At 35.7% G+C, this 17,132-nt stretch overlaps 1 protein-coding gene across 1 annotated transcript in view; it reads right to left on the bottom strand.

Moving 5' to 3' along the window:
• Sbf2 (SET binding factor 2) overlaps window positions 1-17,132 on the bottom strand; it is a 444,817-nt gene that overhangs the window by 375,931 nt on the left and 51,754 nt on the right. Inside the window, exon 2 of the mRNA XM_027942390.2 lies at window positions 5,033-5,118. Coding sequence (XP_027798191.1) covers window positions 5,033-5,118 — 86 coding nt within the window. The remainder of the gene's footprint in view (window positions 1-5,032; window positions 5,119-17,132) is intronic.

Below are 17,132 nucleotides of genomic sequence, written 5' to 3'. Positions count from 1 at the left end.
TTTGGAAAATTAAAATATTTGCATGTTACAGTTGATACTTCTTCTGGATTTTTGATGGGCTCCCTTCATGCCGGAGAAAAAACTAAAGATGTTATAGCTCATTGCTTACAAAATTTTGCCACTGTGGGTGTTCCAAAACAGTTAAAAACAGATAATGCCCCTGGTTATACTTCTACCTCTTTTAAACAATTTTGCTCAACATTTGGCATTACTCATATAACAGGAATCCCATACAATCCACAGGGACAAGGCATAGTTGAAAGAGCTCATCAAACTATTAAAATGTACTTATTAAAGCAAAAAGAAGGAATTGGGAAGGGGTATATATTCCCCAAAGATAAACTTAAAATAACCCTTTTTACTCTAAACTTTTTAAATTTGGATTCATCAGGACTTAGTGCTGCGGAAAGGCATATGTGTCCAAAAAATGTACATAAGCCCAAGGTACTTTGGAAGGATATTCTAACAGGACAATGGAAAGGTCCTGACCCAGTAATTGTCTGGAGTCGGGGGTCTGTTTGTGTGTTTCCACAGGGAGAACAGCAGCCGATTTGGATTCCAGAGAGATTAACCAAGGTCCTGACCCAGTGATTGTCTGGAGTCGGGGGTCTGTTTATGTGTTTCCACAGGGAGAACAGCAGCCGATTTGGATTCCAGAAAGATTAACTAAAGCGATTTCTACAGACCAAAAAGAAGATGATTTGGCTCAAATCCATAACAACTGATATCCAAAACTCCAGTTTGGCTATTCTTACATCTGCAACAGAACCAGGATGCTTTTTTCAATATCTATTTTATTATTGCCCTTTGCCATATCATGAAGTTCTATTTTGTTTTTTGAGCTCATACAGACCTAGGTTAATGTTTTGCTGATCAGTTCTATTTTTTGACTATAGAGTTTTTAAACATTGAAATGGAGATTTCACCTGTAAAAAGTTATAAGGCCTTTACTATAATGTTATGTGTTGTATGTATTATATTATGTGTGCACACTTGTGTTTTGTGTTATATGTTTGAATGTATGTATGTCCATATATCATATATGATGAGCGCTCATGATAAAATGGATCCAAATATTTTTTTTTTCACGTGATTTATATGGTTTAATTTAAATTGGGTAACAACTGTTGAGGATTGTTTTAATATGTAAACAAAAAAGAAGGTTAACAGATCTGTTTGTTTACTTTCACCTTTCCTTTTCATTATATTTAATAATTCTCTTAAAGACAATGTAAATTGTTAAGAAAATTGTTTTCTTTTAGTGCCTTCTGTAATGTTACATAATTTTTTCTTTAGCCATTATTGCCAGAATTCCTATCTTCATCCCAGTGCCGGTGAAGACAATGTAAATTGTTAAGAAAATTGTTTTCTTTTAGTGCCTTCTGTAATGTTACATAATTTTTTCTTTAGCCATTATTGCCAGAATTCCTATCTTCATCCCAGTGCTGGTGAAGTCAAAGATAAAACCAATCTACAGCTTCTGCAATAGCCATCACTGAACTGCTTGCAGAACTTGCCTGGACACATTGTGAGCTCACCTGTATGCATTGTGAACTATCTGTTGGTGCAGCGACTTGTGGTAGTGTTGGGGTATTTTTGCTGATGATGTCACCGGTGGTACAATTTTTCAAAGGAGCCCTCAATTGGCTTAATGTCATGGCATTTTGCATCCTCCTCTACTAGTGATGGTCTAAAATTTGGGGGCCAACAGAGGTGAGGCAAAGAACCTCACCCCCCCACACTGGTGCAAAGGCCTATCCACAAGTATAGCTGTATGCTGGACCGGTAGTCAGTGACGGGTATGATCCAATTGCAGTGGTACCAACCTAAGACAGGAGGCTGACGCCTAGAGGTCAGTTCATCCGATGACGGGTAAGGACCATATGTTGAATTGGACTGCCTAACAGACACGGTCCCTAAGCCACATGCTTGTTGTTTAAACAGAGAGGGGGAGATGTTGAGAGCCACAGCCGAAGGGGCCCCAGCAAACTTCCAGCTGCCGGCTGATGATTGGCTCACAGCGGCCCCAGCAACATCTAGCTGATTGGCTCCTCGGCCCCAGCAACATCTAGCTGATTGGCTCCTCTGCGGTGATGCTCATTGGACTGTTTCCCTGCCCTTTCAGACCACGGAGCTGCTCATTGGGGGACTTTTTTGGCTCCGCCCACATGACCCAGCCAATCGGCCTCAAGAGCAGGAGGATTGTGGGAGGTGGAAAGAAGCTTGTGGGGGGGAGAGAGAGGCTTGTGGAAAGCTGGTGGTGGCAGTTGAGGCTCTGAGGGTTTTTCCTGAGAGGCTGTTTTGTTTGGCGTGTGTGGTTCTAAAAATAAAGTTAGTTTCTTTTGACAAGTGGCTCCTGATTGTGCCCAGCCAGACTGCGGCAGTATACCACAGTTGTTTAACTTATTGTTATTCATATGCAAAAATTACACCTAATATCAAAGAATAGTATAACATTATAAATGAAAAGACAAAAACAAAAAAAACTATTAGATGCAAATAAAATAGCTTTAATAGATGCAAAATAAATCTATTTTGTATTGACAAAGCACAACAGACATAAATAGTCAGAACTGCCAATAGATGAATGAATAAAGAAACTGTGGCATATATACACATACACACACACACACACATGCACACACAAACACACACACAATGGAATATTATTCGGCCTTAAAGAAGAATGAAATTATGGCATTTACAGGTAAATGGATGGAGTTGAAGAATATCATGCTAAACAAAGAAAGCCAATCCCCAAAAACCAAAGGCCAAATGTTTTCTCTGATTAGTGGATGCTGATTCATAATTGGGGTGGTGAGGATGGAGGAACTTTGGATTGAGCAGAGTGGAGGGGAGGGAAAGGAGGGGGTTTATGGGGGGGAATATGGTAGAATGAGATGGACATTATTACCCTATGTGCAGGTATGATTACACAAATGGTATGACTCTACATCATGTACAGCCAGAGAAGTTGTACTCCATTTGTATAAAAAATAAAATTAATTTTTAAAAAAGAATCAGAATTGCTATCAATGAAGAAAAACTGTGGGGAATAGGAACATTTTCAACATAATCCAACAAATCACTTATCATTTAAGTATTAATCTGGCCCCCCAATTTTTTAAATGGTATACTAAGAATCAGTCAAAAAGTCATCTAGATGAGAAAAAATTCTATCTACCTCTTGACATCTCGATTTCACTAATCCAGCAGCACATAACTCCACCCCATTATTGGACAGACACTTGTAGCATTTGAACATGCCAGTATCTGTCATACAAAATAAAAATAAAAAATATCCATTTACTAAGTAGTAAAATCAATATATGTTTCTCCCTTGCCTCAGAGGTATCACAAACATCTATTTCCTTGACTCTCAAAACATAAAAAGTATCCTTTCTCAGTCCTAGCTGTAGAGCTATGATAATTTGTTTCTACCCCCATAAAGTCTGTTCTTGAAACTTATGAAAGTGGTTCATTGTTCATACAGTCAAATTGATATACCTCTTTAGTCCTCCACATTTTGATGTAAAGGAACTCAAAAAACTTTCCAACATGTCCCCAGCCCCAAATTTACCTTTTCAGTCAGCACTAAAAGGGTTAGCTAAAACAAGGTTTAAAAGCTATTATAATAAAAATGCCTGCTTATTTACATGGTAAGGCCAATTACTGGTATGTGAAAGCATGTGGGGGAGAAAAGAAAGGAATGCAAAGGGCTCTCCAAACAGTCACTTTTCCTTGGGTCCTTACATTCCTTCCCTATTTTTAATGCAAAAATTCAAGATTTACCCTCTCTGTGGGCCTACAAACCCACAGCCTTCTTTACATGACTGGGTTATAACCATCAAAACTAAGTGTTCAGCAATATATTTTTCATCCTCAGTAAAGCAGAATGGCACAGTCATCAGCTAGAAAGAGCAAATTTATAATTTTCAACATCAATTTTATTCCTCATAGACCTTTCTGATACAAGTTAACAAAAGAATGAACAATTCTTCCTCTGAGTGAGGTGGAAAGAGATGAAGAAGAGTCATAACATCTGCCCCATTTATTAAGCACTTGTTCTATGAATTGTATATGCATCTTTTCCACTTTATCTTTACAACAACCCTATGAGTTATCATTTTACAGATGAAGACTCTGCTATTTAAAGAAGTTAATTAACTTGTCAAAAGTCCATACAATGCAACTGGGATTTCAACCCAGGCAATCTGCTCTGCAGCCTGCACTTCTATCACATTATACTGATATATTCTTTCAACAGAAACTTCTTGAATGTGTGTGTGTACATAAACAAAATATTAATAATCTTCTCCTCCCCCTCTTCTCTTTTTCTTGAATGGAACCAAACTTGTGTAGAACCAAACTTTAAAGTCATCTTACAAAGTCTTTTTAGTCCCTTGTTTTACCACCTTGGATCTGCCACCAGATAAAATGACCTGGCTATCATAAACTATATTCAACCACTGAGTTCCTTTAAAATGTCTAATTGTTCCTCCCCCAAAGTCAGTTGAATTGCACTATTAATAAAGTAACCTACAAACACTGTAGCTAAAAATAAAAGAATTTAGATTTATGATTTCAAGACCAAACTCAAACCATGGCTGGTCACCATTAAACAAACTTTTGGTTTCTTTTTGTCTGTTTTTTTATTTTGTTGATCGCTAAAACACTAACCAGGAAATATAATAAAATAAATTTTGTCTAGTGATAAATAATCCCTGAAACTACTTAGGCTAAGATTTTTACTAAGGAATCAGAGGGATTTTTCTGTTCCTGAGCAATAAAGATCATCAATTTCACTTGTAATGTTAGGGATAAATTTAAGTAGGAAAAAAGAATAGCATAACAGGCATTCCAGAATCAATATATTTAAAGGGGATTATATTTACAGATCTTGGAGGGAAGAAAATTATTTCTAAGACTACATTGCAGATAAATCATCAAATTATTTAATAAGAAATGTAATAATGTAAACAGAAAAAGAAAAATATAATTATAAAAGTATAATAATACAACATCAACTTACCAATTCAATTCCCTGTGGAAAAGGTGTATCATCCCAGTCCTTCTGCGGAAATCTCTGGATTATTTTCCCCAGACCTTCTCCTGAGCCTGTAAATAAAATCAAAGTTAGCTGGGTATGATAAGCACATGCCTAAAATCCCACCTACTCGGGAGACTGATGCAGAAGAATAACAAGTTCGAGGCCATCCTGGGCCTGTATCAAAATTTAAAAATGAAAAGCACTAGGGAATGTAGCTCAGTGGTACTACTACTTGCCTAGCATATGCAAGGCTCTGGATTCAATCCCCAGTACCAATGGGGGGGGGGGGGAATCAGTTATAAGGTGCTAAAAAACTGAAGATTCATTAAACTATTCTCATTTCTAAATTAACATTTGAAAAATTGATATATCAATTAAACATTTTTAAGTTTTAAAGGACATAAAAGTAGTATTTTCAAAACACAATACTGAAAGAACAGGCAATCCCCCATCCTATAGACTGCCAAAGATTGACACATATGAAAAGTTAAGAAAAACAGACAGAGGTATTGGAAATCTATCACATCATGAGAATAACTGTTCTCTGTGCCCCAATAATGAAATAACTTCAGTATACCAACCTGAAATTTAAGGAGTGCTTTTCTGTGGAAACAGAGTAATTTTAAACAATAAATGATATGGTACTGTTGGTGCTAAGCGTCAGTTAGGGTTTGTAAGAATTATTAAGGATTAAATACAGTTTTTTAGGCTGTGCTGGAACTTTGACCATGTCTATGCAGAGTTCCTTAACATTAGATTATTGACATTTGGGCTGGATAATTTTTTGGTGTGTATGGGGTAGGGGAGAGAGTACTATCTTGTATATTACGGGATGTGGCATCCCCAGCTTCAACTCACTACATGCTAGCAGCACCCTACCACCACCAACAAGTTGTTACAACCAAGAATGTCTCCAGACATTGCCAAATGTCTCCAGGGTTGAAAACCACAGGTTTTTATAACTATTGTTATAAAGTTAGCCTATGACATCAAAGACTGAATCAACTTATTATTGAACTTTGGGGATATAATCTTGTGAGTAATTTGGGGATGAAAAGTACATGTCAGATCTAAATTGTTTTTTACTGTACTTTGTGTGTGTGTATGTGTGGTTCATGGGGATCAAACCCAGGGTCTTTCCATCGTGCTAGGCAAGCTTGCTACCATTGAGATTACACCCTTTGCTACATATTTCAGCCCTTTGCTATATGCTTCATAGATTTACATATCTACATGTTGTCCAGCTTACTCTAAGATGAAAGCAACAATATTCTGATTATTTCCACATCTAATTTAGGGAAGCCTTAAAAACTGCGTATATTTATTAATACACTTTTTGAAAAATCATCCCAATGAATTCAACTTTTTCCTCGCATCTGCAGTAAACATTTTATTTGATAACTATCTTATGGGCAGTACGAGTTATATGTAGAATTCTGAGAAGATAACATTTACAATGAAGAGCAAGCCATGGTGAAGCAAAACTGTTCTACATTCATATTTCTTCTTTATGCCCACAGGTAAAGTATCACATCAATCAAGAGGGGCTATGGAAGTACTTCCTATCTGTATCACATATTAAATGTGGCATTCTGACAGCAAGAGGAAAAGTACATAATAGGAAAAGGATCCTCTGAAGGAGAAACTAGGAAAACCACCCCTATTACAATAGCCTCAAAAAAAAAAACAAAAAAACTTGGGAATAAACATAATGAAAGAGGTGAAAGACCTCTACAAGGAAAACTACAGAATGCTGAAGAAAGAAATTATTTTTTTATTTTTTTAGTTATACATGGACACAATATCTTTATTTTGTTTACTTATTTTTATGTGGTGCTGAGGATCAAACCCAGGGTCTCTCACATGCGAGGCAAGCGCTCTACCACTGAGCCAAAACCCAGCCCCTGCAGAAAGAAATTAAAGAAGACCTTTTAAGATGGAAAGATCTTCCTTGTTCTTGGATCTGTAGAATTAATATTGTCAAAATGACCATACTACCAAAAGCACTATACAGATTTAATGCAATTCTAATCAAAATCCCAATGACATTCCTCATAGAAACAGAAAAAGCAGTCATGCAATTCATCTGGAAAAATAAGAGACCCAGAAAAGCTAAAGCAACCCTTAGCAAGAAGAGTGAAGCAGATGGCATCACGATACCAGACCTTAAACTATACTACCGAGCAATAGTAACAAAAACAGCATGGTCAAGGATAGTGGAAGGAGACGGTCATCATTATACAAAATTCATGTATGAAGATGTGAATTTGGTGTCAACATACCATATATACAAACAGAGATTTGATAAATTGTGGTATAAAGGTGTATTAAGAATTGTAATGCAAAAAAAATTATGAATGTAATGCACTCCACTATTGTCATGTAAGAAATAATTTTAAAAATCAAATAAAATAAAAATAAATAATTTTTTTAAAGCAGCATGGTATTGGCACCAAAATAGACTTGTAGACCAATGGTACAGAATAGAGGACACAGAGACTAACCCAAATGATTACAGTTATATGTGACAAAGGCACCTAAAACGTTCATTGGAGAAAAGATAGCCTCTTCAATAAATGGTGCTGGGAAAACTGGAGACCCACATGAAACAAAATGAAATTAAACCTATATCTCTCCATGCACAAAACTCAACTCAATGTGAATCAAGGACCTAGGAATTAAACCAAAGACACTGTGTCTATTAGAAGAAAAAGTAGGCCCAAATCTCCATCATGTCGGTTTAGGTCCCAACTTTCTTAATAAAACTCCTGTAGCGCAAGAATTAAAACCAAGAATCAATAAATGGGAAGGATTCAAAATAAAAAGGTTCTTTTCAACAAAAGAAACAATCAGTGAGAGAGCCTACAAAATGGAAGCAAATCTTTACCACAAGCAAATTGGATAGAGCACTAATCTCTAGGATATATAAAGCACTCAAAAACCTTAACACCAAAAAAACCCAAAACTAAATCAACAAATGGGCCGAGGAACTGAACAGACACTTCTCGGAAGAGGACATACAATCAATCAACAAACATATGAAAAAATGTTCAACATCTCTAGCAATTAGAGAAATGAAAATCAAAACTACTCTAAGATTTCAGCTCACTCCAGTCAGAATGGCAGCTATTAAGAATACAAACAACAATAAGCGTAGGCAAGAATGTGGGGAAAAGGCACATTTACACATTGCTGGTGGAACTGCAAATTGGTACAGCCAATCCGGAAAGCAGTGTGGAGATTTCCTTGGAAAACTTGGAATGGAACCACCATTCGACCCAGCTATTCCACTCCTCAGTTTATACCCAAAGGACTTAAAAACAGCATACTATAGGGACATAGCCATATCAATGTATAGCAGCACAATTCACAATAGCTAAATTGTGGAACCAACCTAGATGCCCTTCGGTAGATGAATGGAAAGGGTAACTTTGGTGTATATATATATACAATGGAACATTACTCAGCATTAAAAGAGAATAAAGGGGATGGGGATGTGGCTCAAGTGGTAGCGTGCTTGCCTGGCATGTGAGGGGCACTGGGTTCGATCCTAAGCACCACATAAAAATAAAATAAAAAGATGTGTCCACAGAAAACTAAAAAATAAATAATAAAAAATTCCCTCCCTCCCTCCCTCCCTCCCTCTCTCTCTCTTAAAAAAAAAAAAGAGAGAGAGAGAGAATAAAATCATGGCATTTGAAGGTAAATGGATAAAGTTGGAGAACATAATGCTAAGTGAAGCAAGCCAATCCCAAAAAAACAAAAACCGAATGTTTTCTTTTATATGAGGACGCAGACGTATAATGGCAATTGTGGGGAAGAATGGGAGGAATGGAGGAACTTTAGATAGGGAAAAGAGGGAGAAATGATGGTGGAATGATTTAGACATCATTACCCTAAATACATGTTTGAAGACACAAATGGTGTGAAAATACTTTGTGTACAATCAGTGTCTTGAAAAATTGTGCTCTATATGTATAATATGAAATTAATTGTATTCTGCCATCATGTATAACAAATCAGAATTTTTTTAATGTCATATTATTTTCTCTTATATGTGGAAGCTAGAAAGGGAAAAGAAAAAGAAAGGTGGTGCAGGAGGATCTCATGAAAATTGAAGGGAGATCAGTAGAGTAAGAGAAAAGACAAGGGAGAGGGAAGGATGGGAGGGAAAAGGGAAATAACAGAGAATGATATCAGCCAAGTTATATTGTTTTACTGTATGCACAAATATGTAACAATAAACCTTACCATTATGTACAACTATACTATATCAATAAAAAATATAGAAAAATAACTAAATAAATAAAAAGGAGAAGCCTAAAAAAAGCACATAGACAAAATATATGACCAATATCACACTTAATGGAGAAAGACTGAAGGCTTTCTCACTAAGATTCAGAAAAGGGATGTAAACTATCATTTTTATTTGACATTGCACTTGCTGTCCTAACCTGTGCAATAAAGAAAGACATCACAGACACACAGACATGAAAAGCAGAAGTAACATTCCTTATTCACAATTTTTTTAGAAATCCCTATGAAATAATTTTAAAACCTAGAATAAATGAGTTTAAGGTCTCAGAGGGTCAACATTAAAATTTGATTGTATTTCTATTACTAGCAATAAGCAATTGAAAATGTAAAATACCAACTTAACTCAAAATGGATCAAGGACCTAGGAATTAAACCAGAGACTCTGCATCTAATAGAAGAAAAAGTAGGCCCTAATCTTCATCATGTGGGATTAGGCCCCAACTTCCTTAATAAGACTCCTATAGCACAAGAATTAAAAACAAAATTCAATAAATGGATTGGATTCAAACTAAAAAGTGTTTTCTCAGCAAAAGAAACAATCTGTGAGGTGAACAGAGAGCCTACATCCTGGAAGCAAATTTTTACCCCCTACACATCAGATAGAGCACTAATCTCTAGGGTATATAAAGAACTCAAAAAGCTAAGCACCGAAAAAACAAATAACCCAATCAATAAATGGGCCAAGGACCTGAACAGAACTTCTCAGAAGAGGATATACAATCAATCAACAAATATATGAAAAAATGTTCATCATCTCTAGCAATCAGAGAAATGCAAATCAAAACTACTCTAAGATATCATCTCACTCCAGTCAGAATGGAAGCTATTATGAAGACAAACAACAACAGTGTTGGCGAGGATGGTGGGGGAAGGTACACTCATACATTGCTGGTGGGACTGCAAATTGGTACAGTCAATCTGGAAAGCAGTATGGAGATTCCTTGGAAATCTGGGAATGGAACCACCATTTGACCCAGCTATTCCTCTTCTCGGACTATACCCAAAGGACTTAAAAACATCATACTACAGGGACACAGCCACATCAATGTTTATAGCAGCACAATTCACAATAGCTAAACTGTGTAGCCAACCTGGATGTCCTTCAGTGGATGAATGGATTAAAAAAAAAAAAGTGGCATATATACACAATGAAATTTTACTCAGCATTAAAAAAAACCAAAATCATGGCATCTGCAGGTAAATGGATGGCGCTGGAGAAGATAATGCTAAGTGAAGTTGGCCAAACCCCAAAAAACAAATGCCAAATGTTTTCTGTGATATAAGGGGGGGGGGTGACTCATAGTGGGGGAGGGAGGGAGAGCATGGGAGGATTAGATTAATTCTAGATAGGGAAGAGGTTGGGAGGGAAAGGGAGAGGGAGAGGGAAGGGGATTAGCAAGAATGGTAGAATGTGATGGTCATCATTATACAAAGTACATGTATGAAGACTTGAATTGGGTGTCAACATACCTTATATACAAACAGATATAAAAAATTATGGTATATATGTGTATTAAGAATTGTAATGCGGGATGGGGATGCGGCTCAAGCGGTAGTGTCCTCGCCTGGCATGCGTGCAGCCCGGGTTCGATCCTCAGCACCACATACAAACAAAGATGTTGTGTCAGCCGAAAACAAAAATAAATAAATAAATATTTTTTAAAAAAAGAACTGTAATGCAAAAAAATTACATGTATAATGGCATAAATTGGCGTGAACATACTTTATATACAGAAATACAAAATTGTGCTCTGTATCTGTAGTAAGAATTGTAATGCATTCCACTGTTGTCATGTATTTTAAAAAATAACAATAAAATTTTTAAAAAAATACCCAATAAATTTTGGGTCACTCTTACTCAAAGTTGAAAAAAAGAAAATGTAAAATACCATATGCAACAGATCATAAGTCATAAACTATTTAGATTGAAATTTCATTAAATATATATATACCATACCTATATATGAAATAGTGGCTGTCAAAAAGAAGTTATAAGTATATTGAGAAAGCACACACAATGAATTGAAGACTCAATACAGTAAAGATAACAATTTTTTCAAAATGATATAGAAATTCAATGTAATCCTAATCAAAATTTCAGTAGGTGGCAGAGTGCTGAAGTGGTAGAACACTTGCCTTGCCTACACAAGGCCCTATTTTCCAACCACAAGCACCAAAAAGCAAACAAAACAGCAGAATTAATTTTAGAATTAGAAGTTAATTAAACATTTATGAGTTAAAAAGATTTAAACCAAAGGGATTTGAAAAATATCAACCAAGCTAGAGGATTTCCCCTATCTAATTTCAAGACTTACAATAAAGTCAGTATAATTAAGACAATATGGTACTGATGGAGAACAGATTTTTAAAACATACATTAAAAAATTCCAGAAACACACCTAAACATAATATATGTGGCTAATATATGTTCAACAAATATGCCAGGGTCATACAATAGGAAAAAACAAATACTTTCAACAAATGGTGCTCAAACAATTGAATAGCTTGCAAAAAGAAAGAAAAAAGATACATAACTCACATAATATATAGAAATTAATGAAAAATAAAGACAGGGCTGGAGCTATAGCTCAGTTGGTAGAGTGTTTGCCTAGCATGTCTGAGACACTGGGTTTGATCCTCAATACCACATAAAAATAAAGGTATTGTGTCCATCTACTATAAAAATTTTTTAAATAAATAAATGACAGTTATATGTAAAACATAAAAAGTTTACACACTTGGGAGGCTAACATCAGAGAATTACTTCAACCCAGGAATTTGAGACCAGCCGGGGCAATAATGGGAAGCCTTGTTTCAAAAATAAAAATACAACAAAACAAAAAAGAGAAGAAGAGTCAACCGATTTTCCAGTGGCCAAAATTAGGACAATGTAAGTAATAAAACAATGTCTACTGGGATTATAATAAGTATAAAATAAACACAAACCCATAACAGATATAAATAGAATAAACAAATTAATGAAGAAAGGACAAACATTATTAATAGAATTTATATACATATATATGGCTTATACATATGCAAATAAATTTATTAATATAAATACTAACGCCCCTCCAGGAGGTAAGGTTTAATTATACTCCCCTTGAGTATGGGCTAAACTTAATGACTCACTTCCAAATAATAAACTATAGAGAGGAAAAAACAGCAACTCCAGTGGAGAAATCTAGCAGACATCACTTTAACCAAGTGATAAAGATTAACAGTACCAGCGATGTCATGTTGATATCATGTACCTTTCAATATGATACAATAAAATGGCCCATCACTTTTGTGGTACTCATCCCAAATAACCCTGATTTAATCATAAAAAAAATATTAGACAAACTAAAATTAAGGGACATTCTTTTTTTAAAAGTCTGATCAGAGGGATGTGAGAACACTCTGTACTTTAGTTGTGCCTTTTCTCTGGATCCAAAATTATTTAAAAATATGATGCTTATTAAATAAGTTATTATCCAGGCAAAACAGAAAGAGTTCAAAAGAATTTCCGTCATTTCTTCTTAAAGCAGATTAAATATTCAAACATCTGAAATACTGTTTCGCTTTTTTTTTCTTTCTTTTTTTGCAGGGAGGTGGTGCTGGGACCCGACCAGACCCTCTCCTCTCCTCAACTCTCCTCTCCTCTCTTCTCTCCTCTCCCTGCCTTTTTCTAGCACTGGGGTGTGAACACAATACAGTTTCTTCTTAAAGTTGCTTGAGCAAGAATCAGTTTCTTGCCTTTGTACAACAAATTTACATGATGATATCCTAAAACTCTGCACAAGAAAAGACAATAGAGTAACTGATGCTAGGTAAAGCGAAACTCTAAATATTTCAAAATGTGCCTTGGAATCCGGTAGATAATTTTGAAAGAACATGGGCTCATGATCTAGACCACCTATATAATAATCCATTTCCACCATTTATTTGCTATATGATCCTGGGAAAACAACATTATTTCTCCATGATTTATTATTTATTACATACCTCTTCAGAGTTCTTATAGTGAAAAATAAAATTTAATATACATACAAAATGCATGTTAGCATAAGCATATGAGTTTCTCACAGTAATATTGGGCTGAATATAATACTTGAGATAAATTAGCTGATGAGACTGATAATTACATAGAGAAGAGAACCTATTACTTTCAATAACTGTGTGCTACTAATAGTGAAGTCTGGTTTCATATTAGGTGTTTTTGGTTTCATATTAGTTCTTACTGCAGTTACCTTTGAATCAAACTTGTAAATTTTTTAAAGTAAAAACATTTGCTAACTTGTACCTATTTGAAATATGTTCCAGATTTAAGTTACATTCCTGTTAAACTTCGTTAGTCAACTCAAACACACTCATTTAGGTCCTATGTCTGTCACCTACTATATTTATATTACTCAATCTTTATTTTATTAATTTATTTTTTGTTAAGTTATGATATCATAAAATGCAATCATTTAAAGTCAGCAGACTGATGGATACTGACAAACTCTCAGTGAAAACCATTTTAATAAAATAAAAAGAAAAATTGAGAAAATCAAAATTTTGTATTATCACTCAAAAAGTTCCTCTAGAAAATATTTTCCAAAAAACCTTCATCAACTTCAGCATTAGTCTGATGAAATGTTCTATTTTTCAATAGGGAAAAAGGTCTTGGTTAAAACATGCTATTTCAGTCAGTTTTGCATCACTGTGACCAAAAGACCTGACAAGAACAACTTAGAGGAGGAAAACTTTATTTTGGCTTTTGATTTCAGAGGTTTAGTTCATGACTGGCTGACCCTATGAGGCAGAGCATCATGGTAGAAGGGCATGCAGAGAAAAGCTGCTCAATTCATGACAGCCAAGAAGCAGAGCTCCGCTTACCAGGGACAAAATGTAAACCCCCAAGGGATGCCCCCAGTGACCTACTTCCTCTAGCCACACCATACCTACCTATAGTTACCACCCAGTTAATCCACATCAGTATATTAATCCACTGATTGGGTTAGAGCTCTCTTTATCGCCATCTATCCTTGCTGGCAACCTAATGCTGTGTTCACAAAATCTGACTATTCCAATAACTCAAGAAAACAACAAAGAAAGCATGCAAGCATACAGAATTACTTTTTCAATAATCTGGAGATGGCTCTGCAACCTTAATGGTCCTTGGAAAGAGAGACAGCCACCGGAATTCTTTATTCTTGGAATTCTTTATTCTTATATAGGGAACACACATGGGGAAGTTCTATGGAAACTTCTATCCCAAAAAGGGCAAAGGTGTAGGATTACAAAGGAACAAGTGAGTGTATCTCAACCCCTCTGGTTGACGCCTAGGCCTACTTTAGGGCCATGCCTTGTGAAAAGCCGGAGCCACAAGTCATGGCACTACTTCACCAGACTACAGTGATCTTTCAGATCCCAGTGATGCATCAGGACTTAAAGGTGCGTGCATTTGGAGTGACTCCCCACATCTTGTAACCTAATCATTTTACCTCTGAATATTCCTGCATTGTCTCACACATGAGCTTTGGGGGACACCTCTTATCTAAATTGTAACATATAACTATATATACTAACTTTGGCTCTACTCCTTCTATTCCACTCTATTCCAAAACAGTCTGTTTAGAACATCAGCAAGGTGTCTTGCACCTATTCTTCTCTCCTTCATTGAGACTATCAACTCAGAGAAAAAGGCTGAAGCAAAAGCACAACGCTAGAAAAAAAAAATCAGCTTTCTGGCCCTTTGAGTGCACAGATTGACTTGCTCATCTTGATAGGGTGAAAGCTGATCAAAAGAAACTGAATTTTACCTATGTATAAGCAAACTTGAGTGCACTATTCAAACTGCAAGACCCAAGTTTTCCATTTTGATTTATAAATCTGCTTTTTGCACTTTTTAAAATTATAGTTAGTATGTTGGTGGGTAAATTTAATCAATGTAACCCATCTTGGGTAAGGTGAAGTCCCCAAGGTAATGACTGGACTATTTTATTGTGTAGCCATATGGAAAATCATTGAATGATTCTGATTGAGGAAGTTAGCATAATGAACTTTGATTTTGCAGAATTTATTTCCATACTGCTAGAAACTTAAGCTTTTCTCAGAGTGGAATGATATAGGACTAGGGACATGATGAAGCTGCTGCTATTGTCCAGTGAAAAATAATGAGCATTTGAGCTATCCGAGTGATTATTAATGATGCTGGAGATGGGAGCACATTTGGTGCATATTTAGAGGACAGATTTGATAGTGACAGTGAAGTCTGAGATGAAACTAGATTCTCTGCTGTTGCTGGTGGGTGGGGTCTGCTGCAGACCTCTGTAGCCAAGAAAGCCTATTTTGGTGTTAGCAGCTAATCACAGCAGGGGATGCCTGCTCCAAGGGACATAGCTGGCAAAGCTGGATTCTTTTCCAATACTATTAAGTAGTGTGTTGAAGCTCTTAATTGCCAACTGGGTCCTCCAGTGTTGCAGCAGACCCAAGCAGCTCACTGCCAATTTCTTTCTGGGTTCTTGTCTCAAATTCAAACAAATTTACGGACAATAATGGAAGGCAAGAGTGAAAGGAGTAGGATTTAATTTAAGTGGGAATAAACAAGAACTTCTGCAAGCATAGAGAGAACCTGACAGCAGGTTACCACTTAAAAGTACTAGTCTAGGGGCTTATAGAGCTATTGGATAGGGGCATGGATCAAAATCTGTGCTAATCAAGTCTTAGAAAGGTATCAATGTTATTGGCCAAAATTTATGCTAAACATGCCTTGAAAAAGTACCAACAATGTTATTGGTCAGAATCTATGCTAAACAGGTCTTGGAAAAGTACTAATGCTGTTGGTCAAAATCTATGCTAAACAGGTCTTGGCAAAATACCAAAACTGTTAGCTACCCCTTGGGTCTGAACTTTCCTAACCTCCATTTGGTTCTGCCCCACTTTTTTTTTTTTTTTTTTTTTTTTTTTTTTTGCCTCCAGGACAAAGATTCAATCAGATTTTCTTTTAAAATTTTTTGGTAGCCAACTTTAGAATTTTCACAACATTCCAATCACTTTCTTCATTGCTATTAATAAAGGCATTTTAATTCAGTAAAATCACACAATCTGAATAACTTCATTGGTATGTTAGATAAATGCTTTAATTTCATGTTAACTTTGCTAAGTTTAACTCTTGGAAAAACAAATAATTTGTGCATTTCAAATAAACCTTTTGAATAACAGGAGATTATACTGGAAAATAGGAAAATCACATTACATTCCTACCTACACTTTTGAATAACCACAAAAAGACTTGTTTCAGTTAAATAAAGAGACTGCTTTCATTAAATGCAAAATGGTTCAAACAGGAAAGCCTTTTGTAGAATGATTTTCTGCATGCTTTCTTTTCAGGGAATGAACAGTTTTTCTTTTCCCTATCTTTTCAAAATTGGTCTAGGGGCTGGGGTTGTGGCTCAGCGGTAGAGCACTCGCCTAGCATGTGTGAGGCCCTGGGTTCAATCCTCAGCACCACATAAAAAAATAGATAGGGTGTTGTGTCCAACTACAACTAAAAAAAAAATAAATATATATATTAAAAAATTGGTCTATACTGACACAATTAGATGTACTTATTTTGGTGAGTTTTGATTTTTCTGGCAATTTTGACATTGTAACACAAGTATTCAGGTAAATAAGAAAATAGCATTTTAATAAACTTTTTTGCTTTTGTTTTTGTTTTGTTTTGTTGGTACCAGGCATTGAACCACGGAGTGATTTACCATTGAGCTATAGCCTAGCACTTTTTTTTAATGATATA

This window comes from Marmota flaviventris, chromosome 9, assembly GCF_047511675.1.
Source record: "Marmota flaviventris isolate mMarFla1 chromosome 9, mMarFla1.hap1, whole genome shotgun sequence".
Taxonomy (NCBI): Eukaryota; Metazoa; Chordata; class Mammalia; order Rodentia; family Sciuridae; genus Marmota; species Marmota flaviventris.
Note: the sequence above shows the minus strand (reverse complement) of the source record. Positions and strands in the feature narration are given on the sequence as shown.